Genomic DNA, 13,959 nt, shown 5'->3' with positions numbered 1-13,959 from the left:
AGGGGCTTAATTATAATTCGGTGACACCCCATATACGGAGCACCAACCCCGGCACTCTGCGAATGCATATTCATTTATGTCAGAAGTGAAGTCAGTTGCAACCAGCTACATTGTTTCAGTAGGAGGATCTTGCCTCATGGTTTGTGCCCCCATCCCTGCATTCGCACTTCACCTCATTACAGTCCGAACTAATCGGCCAAACAAAGTGATCTTTTGTAGTTAGAACTGTTCTCTCCCTGCACATATTCAATCAAATTCTATGGTGCATTGGTCAGTTCTACTGAATGTGTTGTCAAGAGCCTCAATGCAAGATGGCTGCCGGTACCTTTTCTACTTGCCCTCCTGGCATCTTCTGCTCGTCCTGTGAGGATTCCTCTGGGGCTGGACTAGGCCTTGCTCTTTTTTTACCGGAGGGCTGCTTCTTCTGTTTCTTCCGCACAACATTGTATGCTAAAAAAAAAAAAAACAACAACAACGTAACACGAGCAAGTGGCCTCCATTATAGTACTAGTATGGAAAGTTTGCAAGCACTCTCAATGAATAGCACTTGTGTAGCAAACAACCCAGACCCATGGGTATTCCAGGATTTTTTCTGGTCCGGAGCGATGCAGGACATTCTAGCAGAAGGGCTAATAACTACAACTACCACATCGTAATTAGACACTGCGGTTTTAGGGTTTAACCCGTTTCTTCCCCAATTTTGCACCCCGAATGAACGTTGCCTCTGTAGGGTGAAACCGGAGTTTTACCTGGCAAATTGCCCTCACTGAAACGTTGGTAGGAATGCACACTAGCTTGTTTGGCATCAAACGCAATTACAGTCGCCGACCGTTATTTCGGACTTCTAATGGTCACGGGATTTGTCTGAATTATGGAGCAGTCCGAATTAGTAGTTGATGATAAAAATCAACTCTCACACTGGCGTTTATTACAAAAAACCTACACGGGACGGAAGAAAGTGTCGATACGCATCTGCCTGACAGCACGCGCACGACACAGAACGTCATGCTGCATTTCTGATAATATCACACTGTCGGAATAAACTCGATCACATGAACGCGAACTTAGCGCAGGCGTGCGCTTCTCCTCCCCGCAGGCGGCGCTCCGAGGTTCCGATTTTGAATTTAGGAGCGTGGATTTTCACACAAAGTAGGGAAAGTCGGCCAAAATCCGTCTGAATTATCGAGCCGTGGCTCCGAAAACGGTCCGAATTACTGGAAGCTGAAATGCGTTGGTTCTATGGGGGCTATTGATTGAGTCCAAGATTTTGTCTGAACTATTGGAAAGTCTGAATTATTAGGGTCTGAATTAACGGTCAGCGACTGTACATCACAGTTTGTATCAAACCAGTAGTTTGTTTGAATAATAGAGCCACATTTCTCCCCAAATTTAGCATACTGGAAACCTTTCCACCAGAATTCGCATGAATTTAGAGCACATGTTGATTTCCCCAATTTTTACTCCCCGAATTGGGAAAAAAAATATTTCCTGAAAACTTCCAATATCTAATCACGATGTTATGACTGTATCTTCAAGTGTGATGTCTTTAATTATTAAAGCATCTTTGAGACTTCGCTTTCCACGTGTAAATGCATCTGTCCAGCCACATATCTGTAAACTTTCTCTTTTAGAAATGCAAAAATTCCACTTATGCACTCATTATAACTATGAAATGACATTTCAAGCACGTGCTTAGAACACTAGTTCAATGTCACCTCTCGCAGCAGACAGTTAACGACATCCTAATAATTACCACAACTTACTGTATTTGGTCTTGGTTAAGTTAAAGCACTTCTCTGGACAGTTGTCACCAAAGCATTTGGGTCCAAAGAGGTTTGGGCAGCATTCCAACTTCATGCATATGTTACGACAGAATTCTTCCACTGCACTGCTGTTACGCACTGTTTCCACTACTCCCCGGTACGTTTTCCCCTTGTACCTGAAATATAAGACACAAAATAGTGGCGTGAAAATATGGATTTTCTCAGACATGAAGTGAACAATGGCTGCATGGCTAGTCAGATTGTCTTCAAATTACAAATATGACAATTTTCGAGCACTTTATTGCGTTCTCGATACCGGATCTGTTGGGCGCGATCTCCCCAGCTGCTGTGTAGAATATGCAAACACGAATTCAATACAACTACAAATGTGTGAAGCTATGCAATCTGTCTCATTGTGTCATCTTACAAATTACGCTATCGTACAAGCATTTAAAGAGATTTAAACATTCAAATAATTCATTTGACTAAAAAACAAGCTTTCGGATGGAGTCCATCCTTCATCAGGTGCGATACATTTGGCACTTGATACAGATATTTATACTAATGTACATCAGAGAAAGGAGACAAGGAAGGTGGTGAGGAGGAAACACAAATTCTTGTTAGAGAGAATTAAAGGTACAAAAAAGGAAAAATAAAACAAGCCTTCTTTCGTATATTACATTAGTATAAATATCTTAAATATCTGCACCAATTGTTAAATGTATTACACCTGATGAAGGACGGACTCCGTCCAAAAGCTTGTTTTTTAGCAAAATAAATTATTTGAAATGTTTCAATCTCTTTAAAATACTCATCTGATTCACTCACGAGTGTGACTTTTCCCATTTTTGCCCTTTAGTTTCCTTATTGTACAGCCCTATACTTGGATTGGGCCGGCTTGGCCGCAGACTCCTGCTCTACCTGAGCCTGTCCCGATACATTTATAATGAATTTTGTTCAACCAGTCCAATTACAGCAATCTCCCCGGTGGTTATCTCGAACTCGCACATCTCGAAATATCGGATAATTGAAAGGTTTCTAGCATTGTGCAACTAAATTCAATGTTCACCGTGCATTTTTCACCGCTTATCTCCAAGTACTTTTAGGGTAGAGTACGAACATATCGAAAATTCGTCATTGAAAATTTCGAAAACGTGCGCGCTGGAGCTCCGTCCCTTCCTTTCCCCCCCCGATGTCCCCTCCACTCCCAGCTCCGCAATCCTCCTTTCACCTCTCGTGCTACGAGAGCCCCGAAATCTTACTGGTTGGTGCTGCAACGGGAGGAATGTTTGTTGGGATGCTGGTTGGCCTTTAGTTAATGCCCAGCCCGTATCGCGGACGTTCGTTGAAAACTGCAAACAGGTGACCACGTGTCTGTTGGAAGAAGGCAAAGGCTGGAAAGCAGTGCAAAGCGGAAAGTTGGGCGGGGCAGAGTCGCTAAAATAAGTTACTCTAGCACAGCAGTTGAGCGCATGGGTGATGATGAACGTTATATGTTTCGTGTCGAGCATCTTGAGGAGGCTTTACCTGCGGCAACGGCCCGAAACCTGTCGCTGCTAACGACATTTTTTGATAGTGCGTACATAAAGCGCTGAGCTTGAATTTGCAAAGCAAACAGGGATTGCGCCTCCGTGTGTTTCAGGCCATAAGTACTACAGCCTTACTAGGGTTTGCTAGTACTAGTAGTGTGTAGCACTACAGTGTGCAAATACTGCAGTGAAGTTTCACTATTTCCTCCGCAAGCGAGTTTGCAAAAGCAAGGAAATCTTGCAATATCTGATTATTGCGCCGGATATCACGACGTATCGCTTGTCTCGAATTTTTCGGCAGCTTTTATGACCGTGAGTTAGCGGGAGTTTACTGTATGTGAAAGGGAACGACAAACAGAACTGAGCCCAGAGTCAAGGCGACCATGAAGCTTGGGTTTTCAGGCCAGACTGAGCTAGTGGAGGACCCTGTCATATGCTACTGTGCACTTTTACAGATAATTACTTCATGTCGGCGATGCTAAACTGGACAAATGGACAAACTTCTGTACGGAGCAAAGTTACAATGGCCCACCCTTCCTACAGACTACAAGTAGAGCCTGAAGTTTTCGGTAAATATTTTTGTCTAAATTCGGGGGGTAAAAATCGGGTAAATAAACATGTGCCCTAAATTCATGCGAATTCGGGTGAAAAAACTTCCAGTGTGCTAAATTCGGGGTGAAATAGGGCTCAGTTACTCAACTAACTGTAGTGGTTTGGTACAAATGGTGATGTAACTGAATTTTTCTGCCAAACAAGTAAATTAATGCATTCCTACAGACATCCCAGTGAGGGCAATTTGACAGGTAAAAATCGGGTTTCACCCTAAAGAGGCAACCTTCAATTCGGGGTGCAAATTCGGGGAAGAATCGGGTAAAACCCTAAAACTTCAGGCTCTAACCACAAGGGATGCCACCTTTCGAAGAAATGTGTCTTAAGAGTTTTAGGCAGCCTAGAGAAGAATATGCCCAACAGAAAGGACTCACTTTGCTTTGAGAACCTGCTGGTGCATGGTGGGGTTTGGTTTCCCCTTGAGCTGAAGCTCACTGAGCACTCGGCTCGATTTGTACGCGACGTTGATGACCTGCGTGAGGACTTCCTTGAGCACAAGGGATATGGGACCGGGACCTATCTGTCTGGGCAGCTCCGCCAGGCGACCCTTTGACAGGAAGGGGCCAGAGAAGCAACGATGGTTGAGGTAGATGCAGGGGCACCAGGACTTGCTGTTCTTCATTCCTGGAAAGGTGGACACGTGCGCAACAACAGACATTAAAGAGAAGAAAAACGCAGGCAAGACCGAGCAATTGAATGGCAGCAGTCCAATAAACTTGTTTGAGCTTAAAGTAGCACAGAAGTCATTTTTAACATCCAGTGTTCTTCCTATAAAACTGTTAAGTACAGTCGCCGTCCAATTTTTCGGACTCGGCGGGGATCGCGCAAGAGTCCGAATAATCGAGCAGTCCGAAAAAATGAATTTCGCTTCAAAATAAACTTTACTAAGCCCTAGTAGGCTGGAAAAATTTGTCGATGCTTTCCTAACGCGCTCCCAGCTCTGCCTGATAACATCAGCTTCTATTTCCCGAAGCGACATTTCGTCACTGTACACTGACAGAGGCACCGCAATCATCAAATACGCAAGTCGGCTTCACCTAACGCATGCGTGCTTTAGGTGAAGCTCGCTTTACAGCGCTGTCGCGCGACTCGCGGGCGGACAGCACGTGCTGGGCCGTTGGCCAAAAACGAAGACGCAAAAGCGCTACGACAGACCTCTTCTACTCAGAGGAATGGGAAATCAACAATCATCACTGCCTATTTTTTTGTCTCAATATTTTAGTTGGTTGATTTCTTTTGATATGAATTTCGGATGATACCAATGTTTTCCGTCACCCCATGAGAGAAATTCGCGGGTTGGGCAAACAGAGTCCGAAATATCGAGCGACGGAGCTGCACGGGGTCCGAAATTTTGGACGTTCTTATACATCACCTCTATGGCACCCGCGGCCGTTCCGCGAACGAGTCCGAATAATCGAGCATGTCCGAAAAATCGGTCGGCGACTGTAGGCCAGTAAGATGCACCATGCGAAGTAATTTACACCACAGAGTCATAATTATCGCGGAAATTGAATTTAAAATACGCCTCAAAAAGCGACCGTGCGCAACGGTGGTGAAGAGAAGTACCAGTCTGTGATCTGGCTGGAACCTCGCGCTGACGTTATAAGGAGAACGCTAGCTGATTGGCCTAGAGAAATGTTGTCCGCTACTCCGCTGTCGTCTGCTATTTGGCTGTTCGGGGTTCTGATAAAGCCTTTCTCCTTGCTCGGTAATGCTTCGGCCGCTCCTTCTATCCCCAATTCTCCGGGAGAACTGGCAAAACAAGTTTACGGTGGCAAAGGGACAAGGCGCTGACCCCCACTGACCGGCAAACCAGAATGAGTCTCCTTATGCCGTCATCGGTGACGTGCCATCATACCTCCTCATCCTCGTTATAGCTGGAGTGGCGGGTTAAGGGTGAAGGCGCGGAGCTACGTTTATGAGAGTTTTTTTCTGGGAAACAAATTGCACACATCAAAACCTTTCGCGCTACTCGGTATAATGACACACACACTTTCATCAGATGTCTTAATCTGAAATGTTTTTGGATGGCCCTCTGTACTCCTTTAAGAACGGTAGTGTGTAGATTGAAAAATGCACTTCAACAGGAAGATTGAAATACAGTAGAACCTTGATGATGCAATCACGGATTATACTGTGGTGCAGGAAAGGACTGACAACCGTACGAACACTTTATGTGTAGGGCCTGACTTTTTCGGGGTTTATTTTTGGCCAAATTCAGGGGGTAAATATCGGGTGATATTTTTCATTAAAAAATTCGGGTGTATTCGGGATAAATCCCGTTACAGCATATTCTGTCGTCAGGAATTCGGGTGTATTCGGGTGATTTTTTTTTGTTTAATAAAAATTTGTCTTAACATGGAACTAATGTTTAGCAATGTTATCAAACTTTATTTTAATGCACGCTTATGAGTGCGCCACGCGACCCGGATGTTTTCTGGTAGATTCGGGTTAAACCTCAATTTTACAGATTTCGTTCGGGGGGTAAATATCGGGCGGATACGGGTTTAACCCTAAAAAGTCAGGCCCTATTTATGTGTAATAGGGCACGCTTTGGTACAGTATGAACACTTTCAGGGTCCTGATGAATGATACAAACAGGCAGAAAGCATCTCCTGTGCTCGTGCCAGAAATAATGCAGCATACAGTGACATCACCCATCTGCATGCTCGCAATTTTGTGCTCTATGAAAGTGTCTACAGGTAGACAATGTCACAAATGTACAAAGATACTACACTAAAAACGTCAAATCAACTTCTTTGATCACAAGCAGAGATAAAATGCGAAGGAAGTATGCATTTTCCACACTTTGATTTACTCATCTACTTAATTTCTGATCATACGATTATTTTCTGCAACCCCAAGAGGTCCGCATCATCGAAATTCTACTGAATACACTCTACCGTCTCTTTGAAGGGCCTCCAGATTTCCTTTGCTCTGTGGAACAGCATCTCAAACTTGTTCAAAAATTTCAAACATTTTATATGAAGACACCTTAGCATTGACAGTGCAAATTTTGCTAATGAAGTGCATATTTGTGAAGTTTGGAATCATGGTCTGCAGATGCTTTACCAAATGCACATTGTGTGTCACTTGCAGCTAAGAGCAGCAAATCCATCACACAGCTACACAAATGAAGCCCGAATATCACGTTACAATGTTCTCGTGTCCTCTTCACCCCCTCCCCAACTACACCCCTGACTCCTTGCTGTATCCTTTGCTACATGTCACGAACAAACTCTACTACAAGGAAACTGTAAACTTCATACCTGAGAGTTTGCCATCCTTACTGTCATTCTTTTTGCTGCAACGAGAGGAAAGGTAAACGATAAAAATAGAGAACAGCATGGAATAGAGAATTCAGAGAACACACCAGAACCAAACTTAAGGCTCCTGAAAATGACACCTTAATTTGCTTCAACGAAAAAATTGGATCTTGCCTTTCGATATTCACACATTTTACCTCTTTACACATTTATTTATTTTTCATAGCTACATTTACAGCTATCGTTTAGCTTACATTTTTTTATAGCTATCGGGAGGGCTGATTGCTATACGCAAGCAAATGCGATTGTCGTATAGATTTCTTTCCATGCACTTCAAAAGGCAAGTTGACAGGGCCAGCAGTTTGATCGTAATATCAGAGCTATTATTACATCGTATATTACAGAGTTATTATCGACTGTAATATGCGCAACTGCGTAGGTTGCACACACCTGGTTTGTCACGAAAATGCTGAGAGACAAAGAGCGAAAGAGAAAGCAAACACAGCATGCTTTCGATCGTCAGCGCACATAGCGGCAACTTCCAGCGATGTCTCCACGGTTTTCACTGGTAGGGCAAGCGGCATTGGGCCCAGCATTTTGCCAATCGACCTTTGCAGATAAGGCAGCATTTTGATACTTTCTCGAATTGGGTTGGGCTGAACAAATGAACACAAATGCGTATAAGATTATTTTCTATCCCGAGCTGTGTTGATGCTTGTCTGTAAATAAATATTCTGGAAAGAAACAGTGTACTCTTATACTCCCGTCATCGCGTGACTGTGAACGTGCAGCAAGGCCTAGCAAACCATGACTAGGGCCTGACTTTTTAGGGTTAAACCCGTATCCGCCCGATATTTACCCCCGGAACGAAATCTGTAAAATTCGGGTTTAACCCTAATCAACCCGAAAACATCCGGGTCGCGTGACACACTCATAAGCGTGCATTAAAATAAAGTTTGACAACATTGCTAAACATTACTTCCATGTTAAGACAAATTTTTATTAAAAAAAAAAAAAAAATCACCCGAATACACCCGAATTCCTGACGACAGAATACAGTCAAACTCCTTTACAACGAAACTCAGGGGACAGCAAAAAAAAAATCGCAGTAAAGGCATTTTCGTTAAAAAGGGTGTCCATTATTGGACCTATAGGGCTCCAGCGGGACCGCAAAAAAATTTGCTGTAGTGGTATTTTCGTTAAAAAGGTGTTCGCTATAAAGGAGTTTGACTGTATGCCGTAACGGGATTTAACCCGAATACACCCGAATTTTCGAATGAAAAATATCACCCGATATTTACCCCCCGAATTTGGCCAAAAATAAAACCCGAAAAAGTCAGGCCCTAACCATGACATGACATGTCTCCTAAATAGCCTGCATGTGCTGCCAACGCATCAAGCCCTCATTCGGTACGGCTCCCTCTAGTTAGAACTCCGCTTTATTCAAACAAATCTTCACTCCCGTTCATCTTGGAATTAATGGGATTGCACTGTATGTCACCTTCCGGTAAAAGTTAGAGCAGTTGCGTGGGTCTCTGTTTATTGGCCCGGCCCAGACCTGACCAAGCTGCCGATAGTTCAAATAACGGTACCGTGATGCTACACGCAAGGTCTGTCTGCGCAGTGCGGAGACATGTTGTACGTGCCGCAGGGTAGGACTGCGGATAATTTGGACCACTCGGTGTTCTTTTGACGTGCCCCCGAAATTTCCGACACACGGTGCTGGAAGCAATGTTTACCCTCCCCCGCATTGCTACCGCCATCGGCCGGGATCGAACCCGCGATCTTGAGCTCACCAATGCCGATAGTTCAGCCCAGAGCTGTTTATAGAGAGAGTTTGGCCATTGGAGGAGCCTAACTTACAGCGCGTCACGCGATGTCACGGCTGAATGACCTCCCTTGTCGTGCTCTATTGTTATCCAGTCGTCAACCGGCCGCAGACGCCATATTGATGCTGATCGTCGTTTACAATGCAAGGTGAGAAGACACGTGCGTCTTCTTGCTTCAAAAGCCTTTCGTCCTTGAACTCTTTCAGTTCGGTAACAAAGCCCCCATATCACAGCCAGCTGTGGGTCATAAGCCGGTTATTCCTGTAGATTACATTCAACGCGACCACGAAGCTGCCGACCAGCTGGCGAACAGCATCAATACGGCGCGGACTAGATGGCTGATAAGCGGATTCCGCTCGGATTCAGGCTCTTAGGGCGGCGCAACGATGACTCTGACGTCAAAATAAGCTCCTCCCATGAGGCGGCAGAAGATCAAAGAATGGCCAAACTCTCCCTATAAATGGCTCTGGTTCGGCCCAGCCAGTGGCTGCAAAGCCCTGGCAAGACATATATTTATCTGATCCAATCAATCATCCATATTATGCAAGAGAAAATAAGACAAATACATTCGGGCCTGGCACAGCTACCCCCACCGGACTGTCTAGAGTAAAACTTCCGCTAAGGCTTCAACCTGACTCGGGCTTTCGGGTCAGCTCTGGTGCACGCGGCGTTCTATTACGACTGTGCAACGCATACTTCTTGGAAGGCGAATCCAGCAGTCCCGACGGCCTTCGAGCGGGACGTTTGGAGAGGCGGCTGTAGTTTGAAGGGGGCCGCAGGGGAAAACTGTTGGAGGCGCTCCAGCCCACTGGGAAGAGCTGCTGCGAGCGCAAGGGCTGTACAAAGTTGCACTCCTCGCTTTCCAGGCGAATCCACACAAAAGGAGGCGCCACCTTCTCCACTGTTGCCACGCACACCTGGAAAAAGACATTAGAGTGGAAAGGCTTATTTCCACACACAAAAAAGTGCCAAACGGGAAGCTCGCCCCCAAAAATTGCTGCCTCCACGTGCAGGCTACCAAGTTATGAAAACCTTTACTATCACGATGAGTGGACTACTCTATGCTGGTTGTTGAGAGACTAACCTACAAAGTATAGCTAGAGCCTGAAGTATTCGGGAAATATTTTTTTCTAAATTGGGGAGGGAAGAGGATAGGTAGAGACCAGCTAGGTTTATCAAGGTAAGATAAGCCCTTGTTGACTGACTCGTTCTGTGTATTATGTTTAGAGCCTGAAGTTTTAGGGTTTAACCTGATTCTTCACGGAATTTGCACCCCTATTTGAAGGCTGCCTCTTTAGGGTGAAACCCGATTTTTACCCCGCAAATTGCCCTCACTGAGATGTCCGTAGGAAAACACACCAACTTGTTTGTCGGCAAATGCAGTCACATCACCATTTTCACCAAACCAGTACAGCTAGTTTGAGTAACTGAGCCCGATTTCTCCCCGAATTTAGCATACTAGAAGTTTTTCCACCCGAATTTGCATGAATTTACAGCACACGTTTAATTACCCAATTTTTACCCCCCAAATTTAGAAACAAATATTTCCCGAAAACCTCAGGCTCTAATTATGTTCCTTCACGGGCTGGGTGGGCAAACTCAACCGCGAGGCTGGGACGGAAGATCCCACATACTATATTTAGACCCTGATGTTTTAGGGTTAAACCCGATTTTTCCCTGAATTTGCACCCCGAATTGAGGTTCACCTATCTAGGGTTAAACCCGATTTCTACCTGCAAAACTGCACCTAGGCTAGGCAGCTCAAGGCATCGACATACTAGTTTCTCACAAAATATGCGACTGGCCCCTTACTTCTGGCACTCTGGATAAACGGTACAGTGAACGTTTATTCTACAATAATGCCCGATTTCTCCCCGAACTCGGTCTGATGGTAATTTTTCTGCCCGAATTTGCAGGAATTTTCGACATCAATTTAATGACCCGATTTCTACCCCCCGAATTTGGAAAAATAAAAAACCCAAAAACTTCAGGGTCTAACTATATTACATGTCAATTGGCAGGAATAAAATTTTGAGCACTCCGTAGAAACAACAGCTGAACAAAAGTGGAAAAAATTTGAAACATGCACAATGTTATCTGTCAGCTATGGCGTCAGTAAAAACAGCAAAATGCAGAAAAGCAAGAGGAATTAGACGAAACACGCGAGTCTACCTGATTTAAGTTACGAATGTTGACGGCTTCCAGCTTCTGTCCCTCTTCAAATCCCAGGGTGTCTTCTTCCTGTGTGGGGGTTCAGACAACATTGTTGATTTATGAGACAACTGACATTTGTAAGACAACTGAAAAGTTCAAGTTCACTCAATAGTCATTGACAAGCTACGACATCTTTGAGCAGCCATGATGGCATCAATCAACTGGAATCGAACAACTCTCACGAGTGACAGTTCCATGTCTATACATAGAGCCTGAAGTTTTCGGGAAATATTTTTTTCGAAATTCGGGGGGTAAACATCGGGTAAATAAACGTGTGCACCAAATTCATGCGAATTCGGGTGGAAAAACTTCCAGTATGCTAAATTCGGGGAGAAATCGGGCTCAGTTACTCAAACTAACTGTAGCGGTTTGGTACAAACGGTGGCATTTGCTGCCAAACAATTAAGTTAGTGCCTTCCTACAGATGTCCCAGTGAGGGCAGTTTACCGGGTAAAAATCGGGTTTCACCCTAAATAGGCAACCTTCAATTCGGGGTGCAAATTCGGGGAAGAATCGAGTAAAACCCTAAAAATTCAGGCTCTATCTATACAGCATATGTGGAAGGCATTGCCAGTGCAAGAAGAAAGCACTTGCTACCTTCGTTTTCCCTTGTGATAACTCGTGATTTGAGAAGGTTGCTCTCTCTTAGGGTGAAACCAGATTGCCCTCACTTGGATGTCTGCAGGAATGCACTAACTTACTTCTTTGACAGCAAATGCAGTTTGTATCATACTTCAGTTTGTACCAAACCACTACAGTCAGCTTGAGTAACTGAGCCCGATCTCTCCCCGAATTTAGCATACTGGAAGTTTTTTTTCACTCAAATTCGGATGAATTTAGTACACATATTTATTTACCCGATTTTTTTACCCCCGAATTTAGAAAAAAATATTTCCCGAAAACTTCGGGCTCTATATATGTTCCACATTTCCATAAGCATTCACTCATTCATGCAGGAAATCACATTTCTTGTGTCCTGTACTTTCAACATAGATTTTATCATTTTTTTAATCAAATTTTTATAATTTGATCAATTGTACAAAATCGAGACGTACCAAGTGAAAAATGTCATTCGGTGCTGCTGCAGTTCCAGTGGACGACAGGTAGTCCTGCCATGAGAAGTTTGCCTCGGGGTAACCTGTACGAGATTACGCCCTCATTTTGACAAGGTTTCTAAACTACAAACGCTGAGCGATTTTCTGGCCGTCTAGGACCCATTAAATTAGTCCAAATATTTAGTGAATGGCATAAATCAATGTTATTTCAGAAGAACATTCAAAGTGGCATAAAAAACATATACGTCCCTGCTTCGTTGCGTGAATGCGCAACAATATATCACGTCGAATTTTACAGAGTACTATAGCACTGTTCCTGTACACGTTCATCAGTGCAGTCACCACAGAAAAGCATACAACATCACCACCAACAACACCATACACGACACCAACAACATACATGGGGTATACGAAACTGTACCAGGTTTTCACTCACTACTTAAAGCGAATTCCATGACCAAAACAAAAGGGAACTTAGTGCCTTATGCTATGTTTTGATACAGATCTCTCATAAAACAGTTCATACAGCAGAGTCTCGATGATACGAATCTCACGGGGTCGCGGAAAAAATTCGTATCATCCGAAAATCGTATCAAACGAATTCAACCAAAATAAAAATTGAGGCAAGAAACTAGACAGTGACTGTTCATTTTCCGTTACTGTCAGTGAAAGAGGTCGGTCGTAACGCTTTTGTGTCAATGTTGCCCAAATACGAGAGACGATTCAAAAGACTTAGCACATGCTTTCCACCAGCGAGCCTCGCGACAGTGTTCTAAAGCGAGCTTCTCCTAAAGCACGCAGGTGTTAGGTGAAGCCGACTTGCGGAATGGTGACGCGTAATGTTGCCACAAGTTGTCCCGATATGTTCCTTCCACGTGTTCTGGTCGCTGTTTTCAGTCAGAGCCATGTCACACAGCTTCGTGGTTTATTGATGCGAGGGGGGTAAAAAGGTCAAAACAGAGATAAGGTGATAAGGTTCCCGGCCCTGCAATCCCTTTGATCTTATCTCCTCCGCTACCACCAAAAGGAAAGTCATTGCTTGCATTGCGCTACATGTAAGGGAGTCCGTGGTGAGGACCGCCCTCCCTTTTCGAAAGAAGCAGCAGCATGGCTCGCGCGCTCTCTCGTCAAGGGGGAACGACCTCTGTCGCATCCTCGGCTCATTCATCTAATCCGTAAAGGCAAGATAACGCGTTCGTATCATCCAAACTCGAATACATGGGAAGAATAGGCATTCCGGCCGGGACCGGAAAAGAATTCGTATCATCCGTGATCGTATCATCGAGATTCTACTGTACCTTGAGTAGTAATGAGGCTGCACCAATTTCTTGGCGAATTGCTATAATCGTGGCAACGTTGCTGTGACGTGGCTACTCAACCACTGATGGGCACTTGCGATTCGCTGCACATCGTCACGGCACTTGTCTGCGTTTCCCTGACTTAATCTGCTTCTCGGCTAATTCCCCTGACAGTCCCACGACTTTTCCAGTCGCATCGAAATTCCCAGACAATTCCGGGTTTTCCAGGTTGGTAGACACCCGTGGTCAAAGTACAAATTCAATCACTGTAGCTAGCCATAACTTGTTCATTTGGAGCGTGAGAAGCTCATTTTTGTTTCACCCAAAAATCTGCTCTCTCACAGAATATGTCTCAATTGTACTGTTTTACCGCTAATAACAATTAATCACATCTTT

The 13,959-nt window shown here is 44.4% G+C and overlaps 1 protein-coding gene across 5 annotated transcripts in view; it reads right to left on the bottom strand.

The window, feature by feature from the left end:
- LOC135400253 (scm-like with four MBT domains protein 2) overlaps positions 1 to 13,959 on the bottom strand; it is a 57,475-nt gene that overhangs the window by 7,507 nt on the left and 36,009 nt on the right. For all 5 annotated transcript variants that reach the window (XM_064632030.1, XM_064632033.1, XM_064632032.1 and 2 more), the window contains 7 exons: positions 12,266 to 12,348; positions 11,169 to 11,237; positions 9,693 to 9,913; positions 7,171 to 7,205; positions 4,276 to 4,525; positions 1,764 to 1,939; positions 326 to 450 (listed from right to left, as the gene is read on the bottom strand). In XM_064632030.1, the coding sequence (XP_064488100.1) occupies positions 326 to 450; positions 1,764 to 1,939; positions 4,276 to 4,525; positions 7,171 to 7,205; positions 9,693 to 9,913; positions 11,169 to 11,237; positions 12,266 to 12,348 (959 nt within the window). The remainder of the gene's footprint in view (positions 1 to 325; positions 451 to 1,763; positions 1,940 to 4,275; positions 4,526 to 7,170; positions 7,206 to 9,692; positions 9,914 to 11,168; positions 11,238 to 12,265; positions 12,349 to 13,959) is intronic.

Source organism: Ornithodoros turicata, chromosome 7 (genome assembly GCF_037126465.1).
Source record: "Ornithodoros turicata isolate Travis chromosome 7, ASM3712646v1, whole genome shotgun sequence".
Taxonomy (NCBI): domain Eukaryota; kingdom Metazoa; phylum Arthropoda; class Arachnida; order Ixodida; family Argasidae; genus Ornithodoros; species Ornithodoros turicata.
Note: the sequence above shows the minus strand (reverse complement) of the source record. Positions and strands in the feature narration are given on the sequence as shown.